General features: G+C 37.9%; 1 protein-coding gene across 1 annotated transcript; it reads left to right on the top strand.

The window, feature by feature from the left end:
- The first annotated feature begins 12,450 nt into the window (after positions 1-12,450).
- LOC142143076 (taste receptor type 2 member 39-like) lies at positions 12,451-13,230 on the top strand. Its single transcript, XM_075200791.1, has one exon. It carries the CDS (start codon positions 12,451-12,453, stop codon positions 13,228-13,230), a length of 780 nt encoding a protein of 259 aa, XP_075056892.1.
- The last annotated feature ends 445 nt before the right edge of the window (positions 13,231-13,675 follow it).

Here is a 13,675-nt window from a genome sequence, read left to right as displayed (position 1 = left end):
GGTGCAGATAAGCCAGGGATTCAGCAGGAGAAGGGTTAACTGACAAGCCAGGTCTGTACACAGTAGATCAGTTGATGCAGATAAGCCAGGGATTCAGCAGGAGAAGGGTTAATTGACAAGCCGGATCGGTACACAGTAGATCAGTTGATGCAGATAAGCCAGGGATTCAGCAGGAGTAGGGTTAATTGACAAGCCGGGTCGGTACACAGTAGATCAATTGGTGCAGATAAGCCAGGGATTCAGCAGGAGAAGGGTTAACTGACAAGCCGGGTCAGTACAAAGTAGATCAGTTGATGTAGATAAGCCAGGGATTCAGCAGGAGAAGGATTAATTGATAAGCCGGGTCGGTACACAGTAGATCAGTAGATCAGTTGGTGCAGATAAGCCAGGGATTCAGCAGGAGAAGGGTTAAGTGACAAGCCAGGTCGGTACACAGTAGATCAGTTGATGCAGATAATCCAGGGATTCAGCAGGAGAAGGGTTAACTGACAAGTCGGGTCGGTACACAGTAGATCAGTTGATGCAGATAATCAAGGGATTCAGCAGGAGAAGGGTTAATTGACAAGCCGGGTCGGTACACAGTAGACCAGTTGATGCAGATAAGCCAGGGATTCAGCAGGAGAAGGGTTAATTGACAAGCCGGGTCGGTACACAGTAGATCAGTTGATGCAGATAAGCCAGGGACTCAGCAGGAGAAGGGTTAACTGACAAGCCGGGTCGGTACACAGTAGATCAGTTGATGCAGATAAGCCAGGGATTCAGCAGGAGAAGGGTTAATTGACAAGCCGGGTCGGTACACAGTAGATCAGTTGATGTAGATAAGCCAGGGAATCAGCAGGAGAAGGGTTTATTGACAAGCCAGGTCGGTACACAGTAGATCAGTTGATGCAGATAAGCCAGGGATTCAGCAGGAGAAGGGTTAACTGACAAGCCGGGTCAGTACACAGTAGAGCAGTTGATGCAGATAAGCCAGGGATTCAGCAGGAGAAGGGCCAACTGACAAGCCGGGTCGGTACACAGTAGATCAGTTGATGCAGATAAGCCAGGGATTCAGCAGGAGAAGGGCCAACTGACAAGCCGGGTCGGTACACAGTAGATCAGTTGATGCAGATAATCAAGGGATTCAGCAGGAGAAGGGTTAATTGACAAGCCGGGTCGGTACACAGTAGACCAGTTGATGCAGATAAGCCAGGGATTCAGCAGGAGAAGGGTTAATTGACAAGCCGGGTCGGTACACAGTAGATCAGTTGATGCAGATAAGCCAAGGACTCAGCAGGAGAAGGGTTAACTGACAAGCCGGGTCGGTACACAGTAGATCAGTTGATGCAGATAAGCCAGGGATTCAGCAGGAGAAGGGTTAATTGACAAGCCGGGTCGGTACACAGTAGATCAGTTGATGTAGATAAGCCAGGGAATCAGCAGGAGAAGGGTTTATTGACAAGCCGGGTCGGTACACAGTAGAACAGTTGATGCAGATAAGCCAGGGATTCAGCAGGAGAAGGGTTAACTGACAAGCCGGGTCAGTACACAGTAGAGCAGTTGATGCAGGTAAGCCAGGGATTCAGCAGGAGAAGGGCCAACTGACAAGCCGGGTCGGTACACAGTAGATCAGTTGATGCAGATAAGCCAGGGATTCAGCAGGAGAAGGGCCAACTGACAAGCCGGGTCGGTACACAGTAGATCAGTTGATGCAGACAAGCCAGGGATCCGGCAGGAGAAGGGTTATTTGACAAGCCAGGTCGGTACACAGTAGATCAGTTGATGCAGATAAGCCAGGGATTCAGCAGGAGAAGGGTTAACTGACAAGCCGGGTCGGTACACAGTAGATCAGTTGATGCAGATAAGCCAGGGATTGAGCAGGAGAAGGGTTAATTGTCAAGCCGGGTCGGTACACAGTAGAGCAGTTGATGCAGATAAGCCAGGGATTCAGCAGGAGAAGGGCCAACTGACAAGCCAGGTCGGTGCACAGTAGGTCAGTTGATGCAGATAAGCCAGGGATTGAGCAGGAGAAGGGTTAATTGTCAAGCCGGGTCGGTACACAGTAGAGCAGTTGATGCAGATAAGCCAGGGATTCAGCAGGAGAAGGGCCAACTGACAAGCCGGGTCGGTACACAGTAGGTCAGTTTATGCAGATAAGCCAGGGATAGATGGTATGGCCTTGTCCTTGGAGTGATGATGACACTCCTTTGTACCCCCACAATAATTTCCCACTGTCTTTACAAGTTTTTAGATGTTTTATAATTGTGGACAGATAATTGTGTGGGAGGAAAGACACAGAGCTGATCTAACGTGCAGCCTTCTCCAACTGCCGCCCGCATGCAAATACTTCGACAGTTTCCCTCCCTTTTATATACACATAAAAAGGTACATTTTCATGTGACTATAATTAATTGAATGGGAGTATATATTACTGTCAGCACTGATGTTCTCGGATCGGTTTGACTTTCGCAAATAATTGTATACAATACAATCCATACTTTAAACAAGTATACAGAAACAATATTGCCACAATTGATATCACAATAAATTTCATGCAAATATACATTAGGTTAGATAGCCACTTTTCAAGTCCAAATAACCAAATGCTTGGATTTAAACATGTCCATAATGAATCATTTTAAAAGTCTTTATAATAATTTTGTCATCAAAATCCTTCTTCATATTATCGGTGTTGTTTATATAACGTGTAATTATAGCTTCTGGATCGGAAGTGTCGTTGATTAGGTAATAAACAATGGATTCCAAGTTCAGTCTCGAGGATTAAACTTTATCCAAAGTCAGACTTGAACCCCTACAATCTATTTTGCACGCAGTGGCTAGATTGATTTTCCTTACTAACCATTATTCCTCTGCTGAGCCACTCTGTCAGTCTCTACATTGGCTGCCTGTATATCAACGAATCCAATATAAAATTCTACTACTAACCTACAAGGCCATCAACAAAATTGCACTGACATACATCTCCTCACTTATCTCAAAATATCTCCCTAGTCGACACCTCCGTTCTGCACAAGATCTACGTCTCTCCTCCACTCTCATCACATCCTCCCATTCTCGGTTACAGGATTTTTTCCGGGCTGCACCCAATTTGTGGAATTCCCTCCCACGCACAATAAGAATTTCCTCTAGTCTTCAAACCTTTAAGCGTTCACCGAAAACCCACCTCTTAAAACAAGGTTATGATATTCCTCAACCACCATCTTAATTTCCCTAGATTACCCTATTACCATCCTCTACACTGCTAACGCAAGAAAACAACCCTCTGACCAACATTGCAACACACACAGCCCACTCAATACTTTTACCTTAGCAATCTAGCTGGTCCATTGTGCAATATGATGTAGCACATGCCCTTGTGTTTCTAACTCCCATTGTCCTATAGATTGTAAGCTTGCGAGCAGGGTTCTCTTACCTCTCTGTCTGTATGTAATACCCAATATTGTCTTATCAGTGTTTGTTCCCAATTGTAAAGCGCTACGGAATTTGCTGGCGCTATATAAATAAATGTTGATGATGATGATGATGATCCTCCTGTTTGAGCCGTTAAATAGTCCAAAACTACTCAATGTTGTAAAAGTTCATATTTAAATACCTGTAATTCAAGTCCAACATAATGAAAGGTATCATGATAAATTTCAGTCACATTATCAATTAAATCCTGACAAACGTTCAATTTCATAAATCCATAATTTCCATAAGTAAACATATTATCAATACTTATACCCACTTTATGTCTTACTGACTTATTCATGAGTAGAACCTATTTTTATTAATAATATCTCTTTCAACTCATCGTACAACACTGTATAAAACTGAGGAACCACTCTTCCTAAACAGCATAATTCATAATTAATTAATAACCATTTAAATGCATATTTTCAATATATATTTATATAATAAATGTTTCCGGGTAAAAGAAATGAACAACAATATTCTAACACCATGGTTGAGATTATCATACCCACGTGGCATTTTTATCTAGTATCAATTTTCGCTTAGTCTGAGTCTGGTTCTGGTAGTGTATGCTTAAAAGTTGATTATACTAATACACAGTGCATTGTGTACATATTTTACTCTTTAGTGCTTTGGAGACATACCTTTCAAACTTAGTTACATCTGTTTCAAGTTTTATCTTTAATTTAGCTTTCTCATTTTATGTAATTTCTAAATCTCTGTCTACATCAAACGTACATGGTTCTTTACACTCGGGCCCATATGGTTTTGGGCTCTGTAACCACTGTATTACACTTATTCATGCTAATTCTTACAACTTTAAGTACTTACTGTTTTACGGCAGCAATGTATATACCTGATGCTGACCTTTATCTTAGGAGTTCATCATCATCATCATCAACATTTATTTATATAGCGCCAGCAAATTCCTTAGCGCTTTACAATTGGGAACAAACATTAATAAGACAATACTGGGTAATACATACAGACAGAGAGGTAAGAGAACCCCGCTCGAAAGCTTACAATCTATAGGACAATGGGAGTTAGAAACACAAGGGCATGTGCTACATCATATTGCACAATGGACCAGCTAGAACGCAAAGGTAAAAGTACTGAGTGGGCTGTGTGTGTTGCAATGTTGGTAAGAAGGTTGTTGTCTTGCGTTAGCTGTGTAGAGGATGGTAATAGGGTAATCTAGGGAAATTAAGATGATGGTTGAGGAATATCATAACCTTGTCTGAAGAGGTGGTTATCGTTTTAACCTCATTTATTGCTTTATTAAACATAACAGAAATTTATTCAGTTATGTGCTAAAACTATAACCGGAGATTTAGTCAAGTTATATATATTTTCAGCAATTCGACCATGATCACTAAGATCTCAATTTTGTTATTGACATATTACATCAGGACTAATGTGTGTCATTCTTCATAAGGTAGTGGAAATGGTAACATTGGCATATTTTTACTCAATAAAGGAGCTTTAGTACACACCCAACAATTTGTAACTCCTAACATTTCACTTAGCATAACATGCTATCGGTCAACTGGATATTCTCTTCAGCAATATTCACCATATTAAACACCTTTCTTTTGGTGGAGTACCACAATACTCACAAATACATTTTGGAAATGGTTGTAATCCTTTACAATTTCTGAATTCTCTGGTTTTCCTGTTTAGAAAAGAAGTAAAAATGGTCTTATTAAAATCATCCTCATCTAATATTTCAGATGGGCTATCACCTTACCAACTTCTCCTCAATTCTTTTCCAAAATATATAAATAATATGTTGAGGCTTCAAATATCGTTGTTCCTATAAGACAGGCAACAAGGTTAAAGGTTCTTTGCTTCATAAGTCGATAACCTTGTGGCTGATTATACATCATCACTTCCATCTTGATTGAAGAGTTCTTTTAAATATAACTCAGTCTCTTTATCTGTGTTCAGTTCTGAGTCCTTTGGTTCATTTAGTCTTGGGTCTTTGACAATGGGAACTATGGATCCAAATGTCTTTCTCTGCAACCTTTACGGCAGTATCAGTCATTATAGAACTTGTCTTTAGTAGGACCATCCCATCGATCTGTAAGGGAATCAGAGTGTAAGAAATTTTTTACCATAACATTGTCTCTAGGTTGTATCTTCTGTGTGCAGGCCCAAGAGGTGCTTCTGGTTGAATGTCTTTGTTCAAGTGTTCTTCTGGACCTTCTGAAGCTTCTGCAACTGTTTAGACAACTGTATGACATTGTGAGCAGTTAAATAATGATGCAGCTTGAAGTCAGTCTGTGGATTAATAACGTATCTTGGCTGAAGTCTAATAACAGTTCATATGGAGAGAGATTGAGAAGAGGTTTAGAAGTGATTCTAATACCATGATAAACTAAAGAAGTGCCATTCCTGTTTCTTTAGTAAGCTTAGTTATTCTTTAATTACTACATTTATTATTTCAACTTTCTCTGAAGCTTGAGAATAATATAGTGTATAACGTTTGAATATATTCCCATCATATTACACATTCTTTGAAACACTTTTTCTCTGAAATGAGTTCACTCTCTTGGTAAACTACATCTTCATAAAAATTTGGCAAAATCTTTTTAGCAATTAAGTTGCACTAAGTCTGCTAGTTTGTTTTCTGGCAGTTCTGTTGCTGGCTATAGCAGTGTACTAGGGGATCTCTCTGTTTGTTTGTACCTTTCAGGATAACCCATCCCTTTCAAGCACCTGCTATACCCTATAAATTGATTGAGTAACTTCCACTTTTTTTTTTATATTCTAGTAAGATTTTATCTGTCTGTTTGGTATGTGCCTGGCACTTAATGGCTGCAACCTCTTTTGGCAACTGTATAACCTCTATCAGTTGCTTGACTGTTTGTGCATGTTATATAGGTGTTCCTGTTGATGTTAGGTATCCCCTATATTTTCAAACATTTCCAAAATCATAAACTACGGTGTTTAGTTACTATGCGTAATGTAAATTTGTGTAAATGTTTACTCATTTCCCTTTCCTTTACTTTACCTAGCTAACATGCTCTGATGAGTGCTCTACGTTCTAAGTGACCTAAGTGTTTGTCTAATGACTCAACTTCAATTTCTCATTATGTATAGTGATTGCACACCCTGTCACTAGTGAGCCATCATGCATTTATCTATAAAACATTTTCATCAGTAAAGAAACTTTAATCTAGATTCTTCAGTGTAGTCTCAGAAATGTCTGGTAATACAGAAAAACTTACACATTTACTTAATTCAATAATGCTCACTGTCTTCCTTGTCATGTGAGGTTTCTTATGCAATGAAGTAGCAAAATTGAGATTCTGACATCTGCATATTGTAATGTTAAAAGAATTAATGCAACTTAATTTAATTTTAATTTTCCACTGTATAAACCTTACTACAGAAACATGTCTAATCTGTGCATTATTCAGGAGTTGTGTGACAACACGAGGAACAAACAAATGTAACCCACGCTGCAACACAATATCCTGTCTTTTCAACAATAATAGCTGCTTTGGCTATAATCTGTAAACATGAAGCTAATGCTTTTACTACCTATCTAATTGTACACTAATTGTCTTTTAAATATCCTAAAACAGTATTATCTAGCATACAGCTGAAAATCCTAGTATTCACTGGCTACAGAATTGTGACATATCAAGAAATAAATGTACTGCTTTTATCTCTTTCTTTTTTTTTTTTTTTTAAATATTTTAAGGCAGAGGGTGTTCAAATATCAGGATCACCCTTTAGGAAATCTAAATATCTCTGGCCAGGTGTCCAACAATTTCACCTTTTTAATAGATAAATGAATTTTCTCCTTCTTGGATACTTCTGAAAGAAAACACAATAATTAGTTAGTATCTTCACAGCAGAACATCATTCACATATTCTGATTTCTGGTCTCCTGTGGGTACAAAAGATTGTAAATTATTCTGCACACATTATAACAAATAATTAGAACTGTCTATAAAACTTTATAAAGATTGAACCCCCTGTTGGTAACAGCAAAAGACAATATTCTGAATAATTCTTATTGGCATTAAAAATCAACGCTGCGCAATCTATGATTGAGATCTGCATTGGTATGCAGGATGGGGTCCAGTCATTTGTCCGTTCTATGGTACAAAGCTGTGTTCACGCTCATAACACAGGAAATTTTCCATATACTGAACTCCTCCTCTTGGCATGAAAATAAAACATCCACCTCATTCCATAAGACGAGGGAGAAGGGGGGAGAGACATCTTTGTAAAATGCCGAAACTTCAACAAACGAATCTCTGATGCAGCTACAAATCTCACTATGTAAACCACTACACAGTTGCTATTTTCAAAGCAAATCAACTATTATTTTCAATACAATTATTTTCTGATAAAGCTAACATAACACAAGTTTTGTTGCCATATTTCAAATAACAGTTATTCTAGTTCAAAACAAAGACTTCTCGAAGGTTAAACACACACACATTGTGTTCTATGATCGGATATTCGATTCAAACTACATGCCAAAAATATTATGCAATCACTCTAAAAATATTTTAACATACATTTCATCTGCAAAATCCCTATTTAACACACATTAAAGAACGTATTTAAATATTCACCTCATGTCTTTCTGCCGATTCAATCAGGAAAGACATTTCTAGTCCCTTCCAATCTGGGTGTGACCCTGTCTTGTAGTTACTCACTGTAAAACTGACAAATACTATTTATTTACTTAATATCTCCATAGAAGTCCTTTAAATCTTAAATTTAATCTGTACATCTTCCAGATTCATAAAATCAGCATATTTTGTGACAATTTTTATTTATTTTTTATTTATTTTTTTAATCTATTTTCTCATAAAGTTTGGACACATTATTAAAACCAGATGTTTCACTGAAATTGCACACACAGAAAAACTCTGGAATGTGCGTTCACAAGATAAGCTTAAGAGAAGTTAACACTTGCAACGGGATATTTATCTATGCTTTAAAACCACATTTGATCATTACACAAGTCTTAATAGGCACTACAAACATCAGACTATCTTTAGCCTATTGTCTTCACAAAACAAACTTATTTACACCTCTACATATTTATTCACACCTCTGTCTCCAAGAGGATAAATAAATTAAATGTCCAGCATTTACTGCAATAGAGCTGAGTGGATAGCCCTAGAATGACAGAAGTACGAGACAGATATACCATATCATTTTTCATATATAGAACAAACAATTCACTGATCAATAATATTAACACATCTCAAGTAAGGTTTGCAATTCTAAAAACAGATTAAGTATTTTACATCTACACAGCGGGACAGTCCCATCCTCTGGAAGTTTAGCTCAATGTATTTCCAACATTTGCACATCATCAGGATAATATAAATAAACAAAACTCAAACCATTCAGTTTTTTTTTTCCCAGTAAGAGATGAAACATGAGAACTATAAGCTGTGCAGGCTGTATCATTATATATTTATTTCTGCTGTTTGAAATTTATGCTGTTTTGACTGCTCATATCACTTATTAACAACTAACAATTAAATAACATTTTAACTGCCTTATTTTTCACTTTACTCTTATAAGAGAATTTCATCTCTCGTTACGTCTATAAAACCCATTTTATAACTTCTTTGTTATTTTTCCTTGCATCCCCTGTTTTAGAGTTTTCATGCAACCAGGATTAAAACTCTATAGGCACACACTTTCCCGGGAGGGAGCCACACCTTTTCTCTCCTTATGAACAGCATACCCTTATCCTGACTTAGGGTCTCTATTCATCTAAGGGATGCGTCCATCACGAGAAACCGGCATTTCTACTCACTTTATAACTTATTAATTCCAAATAAATCTATTGAGTAGTTCACAACACATCTCAAAGCTTTCTGCCAGATATAGGTTATCAGCCTATACTGCAAAAGCATTTAATTTAACACATTAACTTTGCAAGTCACATCTCTTCACTTTGCAAGCAGCTATACACAGTTTTAAAACACTAAAATGTCTTTTGCCAGTTATGGGTGGCCAGTCCATACTGGAGAAAAGCACATTTTAGCAACATTTAAACTAACAATATTTTCTTAAGTTTCTAAGTTTCTGCAGAAACACATTAAATTAGCTACTACACATTTAGCAATAAGGTCCTAGGTTACTTTAAATATCAGCATCCACCCCCACCCTCTCTTCACTCACTGCTTTGGTACCTCAATACACTTTGGAGCACAGATATATTTAACACATCTGATACTCACCAGTGCAGAGGAGTGTAGATTATCCACGTCTCCCGCCTTGTCGAAGCAGTCATGAAGAGAGTAAGGTGTGGTATGTGATAGCCATAGGACGAGAGCCCCCAGCTTGTATAAGATTTTCTCTTTCCGTCTCTTTAAACAACAAATGAGCTGAGCAGGTTTCCAAAATATAATATTTCTACAGTTTATTATTAAAATGATATTATACATAGATACCGCCATACTGGACGAAGCAGACATATGCCCAGGGTCTCAAATGCCAATTGACACCCTATATCTGATTAACTCCTACATTTATAGAGATGAAACTCTTTATTACTTTAAAACACACCTTCACAGCTTACATCACTGCTGGCAATCTAAGTCTCTATAATTAAAATGACATGTTCATCCTGGACGGTCATCATGACCTTCAACGGTGCCAATATTTCTTTGGCCATATCCAGATATTGTGCAATAATGGAACTTTACTAAAAACATGTCTCTTGTTATGCAATTCTGTATTTTTCCATTTTCTTAAAGCACAGAAACAAAATTCAAGTTCATTAGTTCATTCTATTGAACTAATTGGTAATATAGGGTTTTTGTTAATAATTACTTCGACAATGATCATGAAGGGGAAACCCATCCAGTCAAGTAGTGGTTAAACTGAACCATGATTCATACCTTCCAACTTTTAGACATGCCAAATTGGGACAAAATAAGCTCCTTCCCAACACGTTCACTTTTGGTCCACCGCTTTCCAGGTCTGGAAAATAGGACTCTCCAGCCAAAATCAGGATAGTTGGGAGACAGTATGGCCCTATATGGAGAAGAAACTGCAGGCAGTAAGTATGTGAAATGGTAAAAGCCCCACATTAGGGTCCCGGGCGGACCTTCAGTTGGTGTACGCTCGACAAAACTTTGACCAAGGAAGCCTGTTCTGGGCCTTACACTGGATGTATTTAGATAACATCTATATATATATATATATATATATAGAATAAGAAGTTTGTTGCTTCCTTGTTTGTTTCTTGGAGAATATCTTCAACATCCCTGCACCAATTGGGATGAAACCAATGTGAGATGGTCCATTTGGATTGTGGCCAGTTTTTAGGGGGGATAGAGTACCAGTCGGACCTCCTGCTGGTGTACGCTGGCCAGAACTTTGACCCGGGAGCCTGTTCTGAGAATTCCACTTGATGTATTTGGATAACATTTAGTATAACAACAAAAACGACACTGGGCAGCCAAATTATTTTTAAAATGTTGATAGTTACATACAACTCATTGATAACTTAATAATTTGAAGATTTAAACCCTGGCAACTCCGGGTACATCAGCTAATCCTGGCCAGGTTTTAAGGGGGTTAGGGTCCCGGTCAGACCTCCCTTTGCTGCAGAACTTTGACCTGGGGAGCCTGTTCTGAGCCGTCCACTGTATGAATTTGGATGAGAAGTTCACAGACTGGTAACATCGGATCTCATAAGACATACTAGGGGGTTGAGGTCCCAGTCGGACCTCCCATTGAGTTCACGCTGGCCAGAATTTTGACCCGGGGAGTCTGTTCTGGGTCTTCCACTGGATGGATTTGGATGACATCTTATATATAGAATTCATTGGTTTGTTTGTTTGTCTGTCCAGTTATGCATTAAGACACCACTGCACCGATTGGGATAAAACCAGTGCGAGGTGGTCCAGTTGGATCTTGGCCAGGTTTTAGGGGGCTTAAGGTCCCGGTTGGACCTTCGTTTGTGTACGCTGGGCAGATGTTTGGCCAGGGGAGCCTGGTCTGGGCCTTCAACTAGATAGATTTGAATTACATTTAACACATTCAACACACCTCATGGATGTATTGGAAGAGCTGCTAAGCTGCTAATTAATTTTAAAATGTTGACAGCTACAGCCAACTCACCGATAAATTAATAACTTGAAGATTTAAACCCTGGCAACGTCGGGGATATCAGCTAGTGATTATTATAGCTAAAGTATTATAATTAAATATCTCTAGTCACTGTTTTTGTTTGTATACAAACCTAATTAGGACAAAAATTTACAGGTATTCAGAATTTTCTCGTTTTGTTTATGAAGTTCCTAATTAATCTTACCTGTTATTTCCATGCATGAATCTTTTATTTATTAACTATACATATTGTATCAAAGTAAGTATTCTATATTATAAATCTTGAACCTGAAAATATTTGATATCCATTTATTTCTTGCATTGAAGCATCATTTGCAATCTAGATTATTTTACAATATAGAAGGACGTGGGTTATATTGATAAAGCACAGTGTTATGTAACTCAAAACCAAATATATTTAATGTAATATGGCCGCCCCTTGCAGTTAAACATAATTGCTATTCCTTAACAATATCAGGTGTTCTTACAAATGCAAAACAGTAAAAAAGGCACACTGCTTAGAGGATTGAAAGCGACTGTATTAAAATGTAATCTAAATGATTTACTTACTTGGAGATCGGTAGCCAAATGTCATGCAAATCTTATAGCAAGCAGTTCTATATTTAATTTTAGCTCAATATGATTTCCTATCACAGTGCAGCTTCTCTCATCCACAATACACAAGTAAGATGTACAGAGCTGGGTGGTTATGAAGAGTCTGTGAAGCTACATTATTCTGAAAAAGAAAAGATGAATTACGCAACTTTCATTTTCTTATCAGTTGCAATTTGTTTTTTGACGTTCATCGGATTATTTCTCAATACTTTTATAGTGACAAAAAACTTCATTTGGTGGCAGAAGGGTCAAACTCTTCAACCTGTGGACATTATCATGACCAGCCTGGGGGCAGTGAGGATCATTCTTCTAATTTTATGGGTATTTCTAGAATTCCTACTTAATGCTGAGATTAAAACTCCAATTAAACACATTTTGGAATATATACTAATTGCAGCAATAACGGTGGCATTCTGCAGCCTGTGGTGGGGCACCGTGCTCTGTGTGTTCTACTGTGTAAAGATCACAAACTACAGCAACAGATTATTCCTGAGACTTAAGATGAACATCTCCAGGTTGGTGCCGTGGCTGCTTCTGACGTCAATGATGGTGTCTGTTCTCTCCTGTCTGCCCTGTGTATGGTTAGTGTACTCTTTACAAAGCAGTAATTCTACCAATGCCATTAATGGTACTAAAAATGGAAATATAACTTTGGAAGTAAATTATACCAATTTAATGGTTATCAACCTTGTAGGAACCTTCATACCGTTCCTCATATTTGGTGCAGCCATTTCTCTTCTGATTGTATCACTCCTGAAACACACCAGGAATATGAGCAGCAAAGATTCAGGAATGACAAAGCCTCAACTTGTTGCCCACATAAGGACAATTATAAATATGGCCTCTTTTCTTTTCTTTTATGTCCTTTTTTTAATTGGTTTAAATGTGATTCCTTTAACTATCAAGTTACAAGAACAATTTTACCGTCACTTGTGCACTATTTGCTGTGTTTCCTACCCAAGTCTGCACTCAGTTATGCTAATAGTCAGCAACAGAAATCTGAAACGCTCCATTCTTACTATTCTCTGCTGTGTAATGAAAATAATTCTTCATTAACACATTTCATACAAGAATCTCTACTGGTTACTATATGGACACTAAGCTGACATCAGAGATAGACTGTAATATAAATGGAAGTTGAACAGCAGCTGTACAGTAACAATATAGATACCATAGTATGTCTGGAGTCTACCATTAAATGATTATTTAAATATTTATCAAATCATTATCTTTAATTAGAATGGAAAGAATCTGTGAGGAGAAGTTCCAAAATGATGGAATTTAAAGGACAGTAGATTGATAGCATGTTGCAATATAGGACTAAAGGTAATTGTATTGCTGCCTCCATTATATTTGGCTTCTCTGCTCCTAAGAGGAAATAGTAAATTGAGTTCTAGTAAGAACATTGTGGCAGAAATGGAGTTCTATTAAGGACACCTAGGGCCTGATTGATCAAGGAACGTAAGTCCCGTTGTGTGCAGTATTTTGCATGAAATTACTC

The sequence above is a fragment of the Mixophyes fleayi genome, chromosome 3, assembly GCF_038048845.1.
Source record: "Mixophyes fleayi isolate aMixFle1 chromosome 3, aMixFle1.hap1, whole genome shotgun sequence".
NCBI classification, from domain to species: Eukaryota; Metazoa; Chordata; class Amphibia; order Anura; family Limnodynastidae; genus Mixophyes; species Mixophyes fleayi.
This window is presented reverse-complemented; position numbering and strand designations above follow the sequence as displayed.